This window comes from Corvus cornix, chromosome 15, assembly GCF_000738735.6.
Source record: "Corvus cornix cornix isolate S_Up_H32 chromosome 15, ASM73873v5, whole genome shotgun sequence".
Taxonomy (NCBI): domain Eukaryota; kingdom Metazoa; phylum Chordata; class Aves; order Passeriformes; family Corvidae; genus Corvus; species Corvus cornix.
Window position 1 is genome coordinate 3,238,010 of NC_046345.1, and position 17,114 is coordinate 3,255,123.

General features: G+C 47.0%; 1 protein-coding gene across 1 annotated transcript in view; it reads left to right on the plus strand.

Moving 5' to 3' along the window:
- The window catches only part of SETD1B (SET domain containing 1B, histone lysine methyltransferase), a 47,756-nt gene that overhangs the window by 13,718 nt on the left and 16,924 nt on the right, over positions 1-17,114 (plus strand). Inside the window, exon 7 of the mRNA XM_039560943.1 lies at positions 15,626-16,396. Within this exon, the coding sequence (XP_039416877.1) occupies positions 15,626-16,396 (771 nt within the window). The remainder of the gene's footprint in view (positions 1-15,625; positions 16,397-17,114) is intronic.

Genomic DNA, 17,114 nt, shown 5'->3' on the forward strand with positions numbered 1-17,114 from the left:
GAAATGGTTGCTCTGAATGTAGTCTTTTAATTGAAGAAGAGAGAAAAACCTAAGAGCTGTGATTTATGCCCAGTCTCATAAACACTTTTTCAAATTTTCCTGCCTCCTGAGCTCTTGCAAATGTGATCATGCCTGACAGAACCGGTTCCTAATGGAAACTCAAAAAATAGGTATCATATTATGACCATGAATTTCCAGAAATGCAGCCAGCCAATGCCCAGGCAGCAGAGATTTGGATGGCTGCTGTGGTTTTACATGTGAATTACACTAGCCATGCTAAACCTGTGAAATTAAAATGAGAGTGAACTGCTTAAGCTGTGGGTTCAGTTCTGCCCTCCCTGACCCATGTACAGCAGCAGTGAGAAGCCATAGGGACTTCAGGGGATCTTGTGGACTTTAGGCTTGTTCAGAAAAGAAAGGCAGCACACAAATCCCTCAAAAGGTGATTTAAATGTGACTCTACACTGGGCCCTTTGAGAGCTCAGGGATCGGTTCAGCCTCTGAGTCCTGAGGAGGGAGCAGGCTGGGGCAGGACTGCAGCCCTGCATCCTCCCGGGGATGCTGAGGGTCAGTTCCTAAATAACCTGACCAAGGCAAGGATGTCCAGGCTCCCAGAGCAGTGGAGGTGCAGGTTGTTATCTTCCCTTTTTTTTCAGAACTGATGCTGGAAGACCACAGGCAGGGACTGCTTCCTTGTACACTGATTCATTTACCACATGACAACCTACTGCTCCTACAAGAATTTATATGAAGCAGAGGAGTCTGTTCGTTTTTGCTAAGTTGTATTTCACTTTTTGTATTTGGCTCTCATTTGATTCTTGGAGTGCTTGCAGAGTGGTTAGCAGAGCAGAGGGCTTGACCAGACAAATGTTCAATAGAGGAAGCAGCAAGAGGTAACAAGCCCAGTGTTGGTTTTTACAGTCACATTTTTAGAGCAGGATTGTGTAGGATTCACCTGGTGTTCCTGATGATACACCCCTCATACGTGTATGCTTGTGGGGGGAAGGAAACCTGAATGGAAAAATATTTGACTGTTTGTGGTTTGATTTTTTTGGATACAAACAACTCCAGTAGAGTGAGAGAACGTGTCTCTGGTTGATAACAGAGCTGGAAATGGTGAAATGCTCTGGAGTGTAACTGAAAAATAGAAAGCAGGCTGTGGTTGGGAGGCTGAGTGGTTCTTTTGCTCTCACACCAGGCCAAGGCTTTGAGGCTTTTGTTTTGCATACCTGATAGAATTGACATTGCCATTCCTTTTTATAAATCACTGTTGCTGACAATACTCTCACCACTAGCTCAGTTTGTTCTGTTTCTCCACCAGTGACTTTCTGTAAATTTTCAGTTCCTGGTGGACTGGCTGTGTATACTTGAACTGCTTGTTAATAGGTAGAGCATTGCTTATTTTGTGTTTGTGTAATCTGCAGATGCTCCCACACTGTGAAGTTAGATCCAAATTACAGTGTTTAACCGTAGCACATAACTTATGGTGGAATAACATTGCAAATCTGAGCTCTGCAGACCATCCACAGTTAGACAGCCTTTGGCATCTTCCTTTTGCTGCTTGCAGAGTTCTTCCTATTCTTTACAACACTGAGGTTTTAGCAGTGACGATATTGAATGTTCAGATGTCATAAATGCAGGCTGTGAAGCCTCACATTGAAGTGACACATTTTCCTCACAGTTTCTCCAACCCATTATCATTCCAGTTGCGTTTCGCATCTGATGGCTGTGAAAAGTGACCAAGGGAATGCAGACAAGTTACTGGATGGCGGCGTGTGTTGCAACATGCAGTGACACTGAGAAAACGTGCCAGTGTGTTAGGTAATCAGTAGAAATATTGAGAAAATAATTGCTGTTAACATATTGTGCTGGCAGCCGCCAGAACAGCACTAATTTCTGGGTCTGGTTATGAAGATGCCGGAGCAGCGGCTGTGTTCTATATGTGTCTGTGTCTGACACAGAGCACTGAGCAGACGAGCTCTTATTCAAATTTCTGCTGGCTGGTGCCTTTCCTGGAGTCCTCTAAATAGATACAGTTCATCAGTTGAATGTTTTTTCCATGTTGCATTAATTTTGAGGCCCATGACTTTGCCACCCCCCTTCTGTTAATTTTAATTTTCAGTTTGGGGTACTTGTTTGTACCTAGTGAAGACAGGGCAGAACTCAAAATGAAACTTGTGAGATTGTTAACTCTGTGTATCATGTACCTGCCCACAAGGGCTCCTTTGACCCAGACGTGTTACTGCTGTCTCAGGATTTATTATGAAAGTGCAGTGCTTGCTTTTGGAAATGCTCATTCATCATGACAAAAAGATTGCTCAAATTTTGTGTTCCTAAAAGCAAAATATTTTAAAAAACAAAGAAGAAAGAAAATGGTAAAGGAAAAAAAAAAGAAGTTTAAAATGTGGGGGTTTTTTTGCATAGTGCTGAAATAAAGTCAGTGTCTGCATTCACACATCTCCAGCAGTGCAGACAGGACTCATGAGGTGGAAATAGCAAGGCAGCAAATTGGACTTTCTCATTTCTCTCCAGGCTGGAATAGGTGGAATAGGTTTGCTCCTCTGGCTGCTGCAAGAGTGTTGCTCTAGAAGCAGTTTGAGTAGAGGAAGTTGTTGGTGGCTTGGGCTCCAGCAATGGCTCTGTGCACGGAGGGCACCGCGAGCCTGCGCGGCACAGCCTGCGCCGGAACCAAAACCGCCCAGGCGCGGAGCTGGCAGCAGTGCCTGTGCTTGGGAGGCTTGCCTGCAAAGGGGTCAGACAGCTGGAGCTCAACTTCCAGTTTTGCCTCAACTTTGGCACTTCCTGTTGGTGTTTGGAATTGCTGACTGCTCTGAATGCTGTGTTTGGACTGTGTATTTATGTGGAGTTGATAGCAGTGTGCTAAGTGCAATTATCACACACCTTTGACCAGCTCACCTGTGTTTTGCTCAATCTCTTTCTCTGTATCAGGCAGTAAGTCAGGGAGATAGTTAGGAAAAGGCTCTGAGAATGGTGAGGAGGGGAAGAAGAGGAGAAACAAAGATGGTCTCGCTAGGGCCCAGTCTTTCCTGTCTTTCCTCCTTGCCTGCAACTTCAGGCATTCAAGGTGGGATGTCCTCAGGCTCACCACTGCCCAGAGTCCCTGTGCCACTGGGTGTGGTGGCACGGAGCCTTAGGAAGAAGAGGGCTGATGGTGCAGGTTGGGTGACATCAAGGACAGATGGTGTTTGTTTTTCCTGGGCCTTTTGCTGTCCTGATCAAGGAATCTGATGTCTGCTGCTTTTGTGGGTGGTGTGAAGTTGGAGTTGCTCTCTTACATCCAGATTTTTTCCAAAAGAACTGTGTTTGGCGGTGAGCAGATACAGTTTTGTGCTTGTGTCCAAGTGGCGTGTCCTCCTCCCGTGGTGCAGCATCAACATGTGTTGCACACATCAGGAAGACATTCCCAGTGGAGCCTGGGGAGGGATTGCTGAAGTAGGTGTTTTTTTTCCAGGTTTCCCTTTTCCCAAGGGAGCTTGTTATTTCTGGTGTCTTGTGTATCCCAGGGAGAGCAAAATATACCTATTCGAGGTGATGGCAGTGTTGTTTGGTGGAAGCAGGAGCTGGTGTGATGTTGGCACGTGGCTCTGGGGGCTGTTTCCCAATCCAGTCCTTGTTGCTAAGCAGTTGCCAAACGTGGCATTTTGGTCGGCAGATGTGGCTCAGAGTTTCCAGTGCAGATAATTGAAATATTGTCTTTGAAGGATGCAGATAAATGTGAGCAACTGTTATCATGGTGCTACAAGCATTTTGCTATTGTCAGGAGAAAGAAATACTTGGAAAATATGAAAATCCTTCATACTGCATGAAATTATTCAAATTGCAGTAAGACATAAAGGGCAATCTACCAGTGGAATGTATGCCATGGAGACGTGTGTGAAAGGATGAATTTTGACAAGGGAATCTCAACAAATTTATTTGCTTGTTAATATAGTGTCAGGTATCTCCCAAATTACCTCAGAAAAGTAGTAACAGCAGATGGGTTTGCAAAGCTAAGGTGTGTTCCAGGTCAGTGAGAGGCACGCAGGTGGTGAGGGTTTGGTGGGAAGGGGCAGCCTGCCCCTAGCAGAGCCCTGATGGGAGGGTGTTGTCCTGATGCTGGGGTTGCTTTTAAATTCCCTGGGAGCTGGCATCATGCTGGGGGCACCTGGTCTGGCTGCAAGGGAGCTGTGAACCCTGCTGGGTTGGATGCTCAGGCTTCAGCTTGAGGAAGTCTTGTTGCATGGCTTTGTCTTGGGTCATTGCTGGGGCACACATGCTGCAGTCAGAGAAGTGGCAGTTCATGCAGTATTTTTACTGTTTTAACTGAGCTCTGGTATCACGAACACTGCACAGTGTAATTGTTCTAGTGAAGCACAACCTTAGTATCATGTCCAGTGAGATGTATTGATGGTGGTCTGTGATATAAGGACCACTGTGCAGCTCTGGTGCTTCAAAAGGTGCTGAGGCCAAATGGTGCTAAGTAATAAATGATGAGCTGCAAACCACCATGGCAGCTGTTCCTGCAGAACTGCTTAAAAAATAAAAAGATGCCCGTGCCTTCCAGCTGGGCACCTGGATCAGTGAACAGGGCATGGAATGCATGAGCACAGAGCAGTGTTCACCTGGTTTTGTGCCTTTCTCACAACTGTTTCACATAACTCCTTAAGTAAGTAACCTGCCTTTTTAAGACTTCAAACTAATGAATCAGTCTAATAGGAATGCTGCTTTAAAAATACAAATAAAGAGCTGTGTGATGGAGAGGGGTTTAGCTGTGTCTGCTCAAGGATGGGCTGTGGTGATGCTGTACTGCTGTGAGCTTCTGCAGGGCTTCACTCATCCTCGAGCATTTTCGCAAAGCTCTTTAAAGCAGGTAGTAAAGAAGTGAGTAAAGTAAGAGTCACCAACATGGGGAGGCCTAAAAGAGCCCGAGGGTCGGAGTGGTGGGTCTGAGGAGCAGAACATGGACCACCTGGTGCTGGCTGCTGCTGAAAGGCTCTGCCGTGGACACGCTGCCCTTCCACTTGAGCAGTCACCCGTGGGAGAGCTTGATTACAGCTCTGCTGCAAGAGACAGCAGGAGAGATTTCAGACTAACTCATGAGTAAGCAAGGAAAAGGCACATCTTTACCTTTTCTTGGCTGTTTTGTTGGGAGTTATTTCCTTTGGGTCTGCAGTGGCTGCCATGCAGTAGGCCCTCAGCAGCTCCCCTGGGGTCCCTCCCGACCAGCAGATTAGCAATGCTCAGCTCAGTAGCTGCTGCTGGACCTACCACAAACATCTAATCCATTTTTCAACCCATCTGCACCCCTGAGCCTGTGCAGTATCCTGTGACAGTGAGATGCACAGCTGAATTTTGTTCTAGGTGAAAAGTGTTTCCGTGTGTTTGTTTAAACCTCCTGCTTGCTAATTAGGGGACAGGTGGGGAAATCAGCACACTTTACCTCTCCTCTCTTCTTTGCATATTTTATGCCTGCACAAATGGCAGTGGGAATGCAGCCCAGCTGGGGGGTATTTCCACTCTGGTGCTTTAGAACACTTGCGGTTATACAATTTATTTTGCATATAGTGGGGATAGTTTGATAGTAAAAGTTTGGTATCTTCTTGAAGGCCATGAGAAATGTTATGTCCTGCGCAGGGATTATTTTTGTTAAGGGATCAGTCAGCAGTTGACAGCCACAAGGGTTATGTTTCTGTCTCCCAAAGGGAGTGGTAGGGGGGGAAAAGTTGCATTTCCCTCATTAGGCAGGTTTTGAAAAAGGACAGTATGGAGATATTTCTTGCTCTTTGTATTAGAAAAAAGATTTATATTGTTTTAATTAATATGTTACATTCCTCAGTTGTTGTGCCTGATGCTGTCCTCTCTAACTGCGTGCACTTAGTTAAATCTGAGCACAGCAAGAGAAGGAAAATCTAAGCAGGAAATAAAGCAGTGAAAAATGCAAGATGCCTCAAAAGAAAAGAGAAATGTTACCAAAGGGGAACTGTTTCTTGCTGTCCTTACCCTTACTTTTGAGGAAGAACATCTACTCAGCTGCTGGGAATAGGCTCCTCAGAGTGAAGCATCTCCCATGGCCTAGCTGGGTTTTAATGCATCTACAGCTTTGCTGGGAAGGACTTGCTAGGTTTGTGTTGTAATGCTCAGAAAATAAGGAGCTGCTAAGCTCATTAGGGTGCCACTCATCATTTGTGGCCACTGCTGCGAGGGACTCAACAGCCTGGCCACAGTCGGGGAGGGTTTGTGTCTCCTGAGCCTGAACAGGACACTGAAAATGCTGCCATAACTATGATAGCCACGTGATTTCAGATACTCAAGGGTACAGTAGTACTATGTAAAAGGGGAGGAGTATCAAACTGGCCTAGTTGTGCTGATTAGAACTGTTTAAATACAGCATGTGTACAACCTATTCTTCAACAGGCTGCTATCAGCTGGGAAGCTAGACTGTTTTCCATGCTTATCTCCTTTCTTATCACTCTCTTGGTAGCAAGATCTGAATTCACGGCTCCATTTGACCCAAGGTTTAAGTATGAGGGTGAGGTCAGGGGCTGGCATGTGAGCTCCTGCCTGGCACTGAACTGTGAGGGATCTGTGTACTCTGCACATGCAGTTATTGCAGGGTGGTGGTTTTTTTTTACTTATAGGTGGACTCTGATCTAATGTTGCCAGTTCCTTTTATCTTCAATTGCAAAGTACCTTCTTTAGAAATGTGGGTACGTTTCTGCACACCAGTGTGAAGAGCAAGACAGCGCTACAGAATTATTTGGGAAATGAGTTCTCTGTGTACAGTGGGATTTCTTCTGAATTCATTGCTTTTCTTTGCATCTTTAGAGAAGCAGATGCTGCCTCAAGCTCTGCATTTTTTTTGTGTGGACAGACCTTAGAATAAAATAATAGCTGAGGTGGCAGAAAATGACAGAGGAGGCCATTGCATGCATGCCACTGCCTTTCTGTTTTTCAGAGAGACTGTTCAGTTCCCCTGTTGGATTTGGCTGGTTAGTTCCCAGAACTCTGCATCACTGAACCTGGTGTCTGAAAAGGGCTTTACCTGACTGGGTAAAGTCGGTCTGGCTGTATGAAAGTCTTTGGGAGAAGCAGAGAACATTCCCTGACTAATTTATCTGTAGGGGGTATTTTCTTGCCACTCTACCATCCTTTTATGCATGACTTAGCTTCCCAGCCGACTAAAGCCTTTGAAGTTAGATTGCAAATAGCTCTTCAGTTGTCCCTTCCCCCCATCTAAAATAGGGAAACCAGAACAACCATTGCTGTGGAAAGAGCCTGCCTTGTTACATGGCTTCCCAATGTTAACACCCCTCTCTTTTCCTCCTTCCTTTTCCCTACCTCCTCCTCCCCCCATAAAGAAACCCTTTTTTTCCCCTTAATAAGATCTACTTAAGACTTGAGGGAAAAGGCCATGGTTCCATGAGATGGTAAATCCAATTTTAGGGTGTTTCATATGTGATGAAAAACACTGTGGCCACATGACGCTGCCCCTGAATTGGCACACATTCGCCCTGCCAGTTCGGATTTGTCCACATAATGCAGGAGGGGCGACTGTCCAGGCCAGCCTCACATGGGGGCACGCACAGGCTGCCCAGGCCTCCCTGAGCTTGGGCTGGGAGCCAGGGACTCCCCATCTCATACTCTCACTGTATTTTGTGACCTACCCAGTTGGATGTTCATGGCGGTCTCCGCTCAGATCTGCGCGGTCGGGGAGTCTGGAAGTTTCCAGTCTTGGCATTGCTGAGTGTGGACCCCAAGGATGCTATGTTGGCCTCTCCTTGCAGACACTGGAGAGTCTCTTGTGCTTGGGAAGCCCAGAGACAGTGTCTGCCTTCTCCAAATATCCCTTCTTCGATGATCTTGCTGACAGGAGCAGTGTAACCACATCATATGCTGTGAGATTTGCAATTCAGAGCCTCCTCCTTTTGGAAGGGAGAAAGACCTGAATTTAGCCATCCCCTTTGTGGAAGGTGATGCACTTACTAACATACAGAGCAGCCCCCTCAACCTAGCTCTCTTTGCCAGTTCATCTCTTCAGGATTTCTGCTGAGGCAGATCTGGCAGTTGTTTTCCCACTGGTTTAATTCCTCACTCTGAGGATTTCTGTCCTCGGAAGCTCTTGCAGTGGGCTCTTGAAATCCACATTGAAAACTGGACTGTTGTGCTGTCTTGCCAAGAGAATGGATTTTTGAAAGTACTGAATGATGATTAAGTGTTCTCCCCTTGGGATCACATTCCTCAAGTTGTCTTTTTTCTAGATCAGTAAAGATCTGTTTACCTCAGACTGTACCACATGGGCTTCCCTTCTCTGTCCTCTTGCTTCACCTAGAATTGTCTGTCCTTCCCTGCATCACTTGCTGAATGAAAGAAGTTTTTAGTCTCGTGGAAATGCCTGGAGGCTGCCTGAGTGGGTGTTTCTTACTCCAGAATCCATTTCAATTTCTGGAAGGAAGAATCCATACATCATTTCCTACAGCCACTGGAGCGCCGATGTACAGTCAAGTAAAAACAGCCTGAATCCCTCCTGTTCAATCATTGCATTAATTTTCTCCTATTTTTTGTGTGGTTTTTGTGTGGACCATTTCATGCCCTGTGTCACATCAGGGGCTTTGGTTTGGGAAATACTGATTTAAGCTACTGCTCAGTTCCTTTCCTTGGAGATGTTGATGTTATTCCACTGTCCTGCAGGGAGACAAGATAATCCTCTCTGGAGTCTGAAACGGGGCCTTGAAGTGTCGAGACCCATTTCAGCTGCTCAGTGCATGTGAGGGCCTGTAGGAAGTGTGGTGTGGATTTGCACAAGGCTGGGATGCTCTTTGCCACTGCTGTCCATCCTACAGGAGTCATTTTAGCTTGTTTTGTCATCTTGATTCACTAGATTTTCTGATGATGGCATGGACTGTTGGGCAGCTGTCCAGCTCTCCTGCTGTCCTTAGAACATAAGTCAATTTACTTCTGTTCCTGGTGTCAGGAAATACTGGAAGTGACTGAGGAGACCTTTTCCCTTTGTAAACATTAGCCCCATGTACCTCCCCCTCTCAAGAGCCCTTCCTGCCCTACACTTGCAGCCCAGTTGAGCTGCTTCCCTGCATCCTTCCAAATCCGTACTTGTGGCATCTCCCCATGTGCAGGATGGTCTAATTAGGGACCAGCACCTGATGGAGCACATTGTGAGCCACAAACAAGCACGTGGCATTTCCTCACCCCTGTTCCCCTCTTCTGGGACCAGCAGGGTCTTCTAGGGAATTCTCCCTCTGTCCTTCTGTGGTTTGAGATATCAACTCAAAGTTCCCTCTTGGCTTTAGGAAGGAAAGTAAGTGGCGTAAATTGGGCTGGTGTTCGCAGTGCTGTTTGTTTACAATGAGCACTTGGATATTATTGTCACTTGTTTTACTCGTTGGGCAGCCCTGTAGGTGTGGGGAGCACTGTGTGTGCCAAAGAAGTGCTGCAAGTAAGCACCAGACCAAAACACAGCCTGAGCCAACACAGTGTGTCAGGTGGGATATTGTCATCGTAGAGAGCTTGAATTCTCTTTTTCAGGTAGTGAGAGGTACTTTGGCAATTGGTAACAGAGAAACCAAAACAGCCAAGGAATGTCCCTCCTTCTGTGAGAAATCCCAGTTCCATTAGGGCCTTTTTGGTGTCCCTTTTTGTGGGATACAACATTGAGTCCATTGCTCTGATCTGTGTGTTTGCAGCCTTTGCTTGTGAGTTCATTTATGAAGTGCTGTATAAATATATAACTATATAAAAACCTTGCAGTCTTCTTTTCTAGAGGTAGAATCACATGTTGCTGGAGATATTTTATAATCACTGATTTGTAATATGTAAATCTTTCCATTTGCCAATTACGGAGCTGAGCATTTTGTTACAGCGCAAACACCAGAAAGTTGTCCCAATTAAAAGCTGGTGTGGTTGCCCTCGCGGGCTCTGACTGCAGCAGGAGGACGGGAGCTCTCTCAGCTGCCCAGAGGAGGTTGAAAGACCTGACTAACCCACGGGGAGGAGGCAGCAACCTAATTCCAGTATCAATCCAGGCTGTGGTGGTGGTGGGTTGGCCACCATGAGCCACCACGGGCGCTGGGGACAGCACAGTGACCTGACCAAGTTGGAAAGCTCACCCAGGAAAGTGTAGGCAGTGTTTGCTCCGTGTTTTTGCTGCTGGACTGCTGGCAAACCACCTGGAGTGGCCTCTGCCCTCTTGTACTCCACGTCTGCAACACCAGTGAAGCACCGCCCTTGTGTGTGTTCCTCCCGAGGCAGGGCTGTAATTATGGTTAGCAAAGTAAAAATACTGGTGTGCATTGTAAATAAGGTGCCGAGTCTGCCTTGTTCACGCCTGACACGGCGAGGTGTGAATGCTCAGCACAGTCCCTCTGCCATGTCATTGTGCCCTCCCAGCAAGACAAGAGGGCAGTTCAGAGCCATGGCTCCTCCTCATGTGCTTTGCCAGGAACGTTGAACCTGCAAGCTAAAAGCAGATTAAAGATGAACAAAGCAATACTCTCTGAAGCCCTCGCTGGGCTTGCAGATTTTGAGCTGCAAGAGGTATTTGATATTTACTCTGTTAGCAGAGTGAATGGTGGGATTCTCTGGGCTGAACTTGAAAGGAGTTTTTCAGTGAAGTTGTCTTGGAGGAAGAGTTGCAGGTGGCTGGTTGGTGGCCTCAGGCTTCATTTTTGTTCCGGATGGTAGCATAAGAAATGTGGCAGGTTTGAAATGTCTCATTCTCTTTAACATGCTCTGCTGAAGGAGTCTGGGGAGAGAATTGTGTGATAGAGAACTTGAGCTGGTTTCACCCAGGGATCACGGCACCAGGGCTGTTTCCCTTGTCAAACACAGAGCACAGGCAGTGAGGAGCCTGGTGTGAGCCCAGTGTGGGGAGGCAACTGGAGTTGGGGTATAGGAGGTCAGAGAGACCTGGAGTCTGTTCTTGACTCTGTCAGCAACATGGCGTATGACCCTCTTCAGTCAGTTGTCCTCTCCTCCTCACCTCTGAAGGCTTTTCTTTCCCTGCTTTTTTGTAAGGATAAAGTGTGAGATGAGCACTTGTGAAGTTTTTTCAACGCTTGGTTGGACTTAATCCAAAACCAAGTGATGACTGTTTAACCAGGGTAGGAAAACTTTTTTGTCCAAGAGTCCCTTCTGATTTTAGTTCTAGCTTTATTGAAAAACATGAAGGCTGGTGCCCTTGTACTGTGCTGAATGCCATCGATTCTGCATTTCATTATTTTGATGCACCAGAGCTCAGCCAGGTAATGCCAGAGTAGTTGCTATGTTCAGTGGTACTTATATTTGAGGCAGGGAATTGTAACTTAGTACCCAGCAGAATGTTTAAGCAAAATGAACTGTAAGCTGATGGTATTCACAATGTGTTCTGAAATTCTGAGTAGATTCTTTCTCAGATGGCCTTTTAGAAGGAAATGGAAGGATGTGAAGTTTCTCTGCCTGTAAGAAAGGTACTGAACGATGTGTACAGTGAAGGTCCCAATTGCTGCCACAGTGTCAGTGCTCCTCTGGGTCAGGGGATGGAACAGCCTCCTCACATCTGGAAGCTGCCAGTTCTGCATGCAAATATTAGGATTTAGTTTCTTTGGAGGTACTAACATTTGCTTGCAAAATGCTGGGTATGGCTCTGAGGTGGGATTGATACCCTGCAGCCAGTGGCCCTACCCTGTCACTATTCCAGCTGATGCAGGAGTGGCATCCCAGGATGTTCCCTCATTTAACTTAAGAGTCTCTGCACACTGTGCTGGTGTTAAAGGTGGCAATTAACATTTTGGGTGAACAGTGAATGAGGCCATTTATAACCAGTTACGCTGACATGAATCTCTCCCAACAAATTTGCATCATTAAAGAACCTTTGGAAAAATGTGTCATGCGTATAATTAAATACCTGTTTTGCTAACTCTTAATTTAATTAATCCAAAGTAAAGATGGCAGCACAAATTAATTTAGCTGGAAATGGCTTTTCTCTCAGTGGGCTGAAGGGAGGTTTTCTGGTGGCATTGTACCAGATGACCTCAGAAACAGGCAGGTGAACTCCGGGACTGATTGACACAGGTTTTTTTGACAGTGATGGCCGTGACATTCTCATAGCAGTATGTATGTCATCCATCAGCTCACTTTTTTCTGCTTGTGAGAGCAAAGAGGGAGGCCAGCTAGAAGGCAGTTTCTTTGAGAGTACAGCACAGGTGCTTTTCAGCTCTACCCTGAGAGGTATTTGGTAGCAACCATAGTAAATCCAGGTTCAGACAGGTGAATGAAAAGAAATTCAAATAACACAAGATCTTTCTATGTCTCTCCTTGGTTTTTCTATCTGTACCTTGATCTCTTTCACTTGGTGCCTACATTTTTTCCCCTTAGATATGAGCAGTTACAGGAAAGTCATCCGCTTTAAATATTTGTTACGCTTAACTTTCTTTAAAGACTTCCTTGTAGATGATCTTCTTTTGGTTTGACCTCTTTCCTAACCTTGTGATTCTTTCCCCCTACCCCCTGTGCCTTTTCTGATCCTTTTCTCCCTGCCATTTAATCTCGTTCTCTCTCTCTGTCCATCTTGCTTGGGATAAAACTGGAGCACAGACTCTGTGCACTGTGCAAGTGGAGGTGAGTTGTCAGCCCAACATTGTAGGAAGCAGGGAATCTGTTGTTGCTTCCTGTAGATCCATCTGAGCACCAGAAGTGAAAAAAAAGAGAAAAATCTTTCAGTCTTTCAAACATGCTGGTTATTGCTTTAGCAATTCTCATTTCAGCTTAAATAAAATTAATGCATGTATGGATGAAGGAAGCTCTGTGCCCTAAAGCATGGAATCCTGCTAGTCCTGCCACCTCTCTGCAATTTCAGGACTGGCTTTTCTATGTGATGTTTCCTTCAAAAGGGAAAACCAGCCAAATTTATCAGGCAGGACTCATTGGTACTGAGGCTGATTAGAGGCTGGTGTGGATGGCAGCGGGCTCTGAGTGATGGGCAAGAGCACACGAGTCTCCTGAGGCAGGACTGGCTGGGACAGGCTGGAGGCTGCTGGTGCTCCAGGATGGGAGGTTGGGAGGGCTCTGGGAGGGTGCAGGGTCCTGCAGGAGGGACTGGGAAGAATTTGTGGCTTGACACTGCTTGGTTCTGGTGCTTCCCTGAGGCCTCCTGAGGTGACTTTTCTCCATATCCCATCAGATGAGATGAATGTGAACTCGAAGCTGATTTAGTCTGTCTTTGGTAGCCTGAACGCTCCTGGCTTTCTATCCAGCACCGACCTTTAGCATCACCCGGCGTTTGCAATTGGAGACAGTGCTTTTAACAGGGCCTTTTGTGTTCACTTACTGAAAACCGGGGTCTGTTTCACAGGAATCTTGTTTACACCTGCCACAGTCATCCTTTTTGCTCTTCCTCTGCTCCTTTCACTGGAGCTGCAGTAGTTGAAACTGCAGAATGTCCTTTCATTCCCCAGCATCCTCGGCGTGGGACGTGACTGCAATAGAGCAGCTGGGGAGAGGATGCAGGGTGTGAGACCCACTGAGAAGTGTGAGCCAGATGTGGGCAGCTCAAGGGCATGATACAACTGGGCTTTGGAAAGAGTTGAGTGCAATGGGTTATCACCTCTATTTCTTTTTTAGCTGTTCATTTTAGGGTTTACGAAACAGCCCTCAGAGTCCTCCCTGCATGCACAGATGCGCTGAAGTGACTGTGACTACAGGGGAGTCCCCTCTCCATCACTATTACCAAGGATCAATAGCTCTTGCTCAGGGTTTGCCAGGTGAATGGTGTCTCCTTGTTGGGCATTTTGGGCTCTAAAACTACGAGTGTTTTTTTGTGGGTGACCCAGGTGCTGCGGGAGGCAGTGAGTTTGTGCCGCAGCAGAGGAATGCGGGGAAGCCAGGGTGAGGGGAGGTGCCAGGACTGGAGGATTTGCACAGCTGCTGTTGCAAGCGTCGTGCTCAGCCTGCTCTCTGGTGGTAGCTGCTGTAGCAGAGATGACCTTTGATAAAACGGGAAACATTTGGAGTGATTTGGATAGTTGTGGCTGCTCAGTTTCACACAGCGACAGTTTGTAGCAGAGTCAATTCAGCTGCTCCTGCTTTTGTTTGCATACCCCAGTAAAAAATTCACAGGTTAAGAACCAAATCACAGCAGCTTCAATGTGAAAACTGCCAACAAAGTCTGCTCCTCAGCAGCTCTTCCCAGAACTTCTAGGTTCTCCAGTGTCTGATACTGCTCTTTCCTTTCAGACTGGGAAGACTGGTAGGAGAGCAGACAGAAGAGGCACCTGCTGGCACGAAATGTGGAGCAAATAATAAATATCTTTGAGATCCACCATCAAATTTGGCTGACAGCAGCCAGCAGGTTCCAAAACTCTTGCCAGGATTGTGATACAGAGAGGCACTGACAGACCACTTGATGGTGATCTCTTCCTGGCTCAGCTGGGCTGCCAAAGCTCCCAGGGCAGCAGGAGGGCTCTGGCCAGGAGGAGCATCCCTGCTGTGCCCTGGGCTGTGCTGGGGAACACGCGGAGGCTCTTTACTCATGTCGGCAATGTGAGACATGTTTGGACATTACAGGGACCCTGTCCTGTCTGCTGTCATCACTCTGGTCAAAGATCAGCGCCATTCATGTGTCCCAGATAAACTGTCACTGTGTGGATATGTTTTCCAGCAGTATTTGGTTACTGTATTTTGTATCAAGGTTTTGATACCTGAGGGATGTGAGAGTCATGCATATGGATTCCTGGTGCTGGAGACACCTCCAGGACTGAAGTGCCTGTAGGACAGACACTGTGCAGGTGTGACCACATGCTGCTGAGGATGGAGGTAGTTCCTGAGACTTTTCTTTTGTACAAGACCTAGTTGGGCAGCTCTGAGACTTGAGAGCAAGCAGGCACCCTCTGTCTTAGTCCAATTTCCATCCCTTTGGCAGCAGAGGTAGGACATAGTTTTAGCATTTTCTGTAAGTCTGTATTTCTTGTGGCTAGTAAAGTATTCATTTTGTCCCAAAACACAACATAGGCTATGTCTTTGAATCACAGCATTCATGACTTTGATGTTTAAAAGCAGTTTAACCAGATTTGGGGTTCTTTTTTTCCCCATGTGAATTGCTGTGGTCTAGTCACGACAACTTTCAGTAGCAGCAACCATGTGGAGATACTGTCTTTCCACAATTAGAGGTTAGGAGTTGACAGCAAATGAGCCAGGGATTATAATTAAAAACCAAGGTAATTATTTGTGCATGGAGAAACTAAGGAATAAAAACTCACAGTGTAATGTGCCTATGAGTACTAGATGCAAATAAGAGATAATGTATCTTGCGGTGAAGGACGTTTGGATTGTGTGTAATTTCACCAAGCATGGGAGCAGTTCCTCCTGCTCCATAGAAGCTGAGGGTTTTGTTCAGTTGGTGCTGATGCTCTTTTAGAAAGCTTTTACCTCTCTGATTCCTGAGGTCTGACACAGAAGAGAAAAGCTTCAATAGGCACCAGCTGCTCAGTGGGCCCTGTCTTTTCAGGGCATCGCTCGCTTTTCTCCGTTCCCAATTAAAATGTGTGTTAAACTTAGCTTTTGTTTGAAGCAGCCCAGAGCTGTGGTATTTAATGTAAAGAGAATGTGCTCGTCACCTTTTCTCCCTCTTTTGTGGCAGGGTCAGCATTCCTCAGGGGAGGACATGGAAATCTCTGACGACGAGACCAACCCTGCGCCCATCACCAGCGCGGAATGTGCCAAAACCATTGTGGTGAACTCCTCCGTCAGCAACACGGCCGTGATGGCCCCGTCGATCCCCCCGCTGCCACCACCGGGATTCCCTCCTCTTCCTCCTCCGCCACCTCCACAGCCGGGCTTCCCGATGCCTCCGCCGCTGCCTCCGCCGCCGCCGCCCACCCACCCGGCCGTCACCGTCCCCCCGCCGCCGCTGCCCGCCCCGCCCGGGGTCCCTCCGCCCCACATCCTGCCCCCGCTCCCCCCGTTCCATCCTGGCATGTTCCCCGTCATGCAGGTGGATATGATCAGTGTCTTGGGCAACCAGTGGGGTGGCATGCCAATGTCGTTCCAGATGCAAACTCAGATGCTGAGCCGCATGATGCAGGCACAGAACACGTACCAGTATCCTCCTTTCATAACAGGCCGGATGCAGTTTGTGAATCTTCCTCCCTACCGCCCTTTCTCGATGGGAGCCGCTCTTGCCCGCGGGCAGCAGTGGCCACCACTGCCCAAGTTTGACCCCTCGGTTCCACCCCCGGGTTATGAGCCGAAGAAGGAGGATCCCCACAAAGCCACTGTGGATGGAGTCCTCCTGGTCATAGTGAAGGAACTAAAGGCCATCATGAAAAGGGACCTGAACCGCAAGATGGTCGAAGTGGTGGCATTCCGGGCATTTGATGACTGGTGGGACAAGAAGGAACGTCTGGCAAAGGTGGGTTTTCATGTGCTCTGTCCTGGGTCCTGGGGAGAGCTGTTCTTAGTGCTTGTGGCCAGCATGTGGGGTCAGCAGGGGTTTGGAACTGACTTTAAAAAACCCACAGCCCTAAGTTGTTATGTACAAGAGGAAGCTGATGTTTAGCTCCAAAAAGTAAGATCAGATGCAAGAGAAGCGTTTGAAACCACCAAGCCTCTGTTTTGTTTTCCCCACTTTGTGCAATGAGATTTGTGGGTGTTTCCAGTTCTCCCCCTCCCCAGCACATGTACAAAGCAGCAATTAACTCAAGAGCCGAACATTGGCCAAATACATGAAGAGTTCCAGGGATTAGTTGAGAAAACAGCTTTGCTTGAATCCTCTGATCCTTTTCTCACCCAATTTGAAGTGTACCTCAGCCAGCAAACAGCTCTGTGATTTAACGTATGGTGAATTTGTCACTACCCAAAATACCTAACACTACAGAAAGGTTAATGCAAGCCTCAAAATTACCATTGCAGTGAATTACTGCAAAAATAATAAAACAAACCACAACCTGCAGGTAGATCCTCTGTTTCAGATGTCAGTTTTCAGAGCAGTATCCTCACCACCTGTTTTTGTAAACCAATTGTGTGTTAATTCTGGTGCCTGGGAGAGCTCCTTGGCTTTCTGGAGAGGTTGGTAATGCTGCTGCTTAACAGCTGTTTTATGACAGTGTAATTTGCTCTGGCTTAGAGCT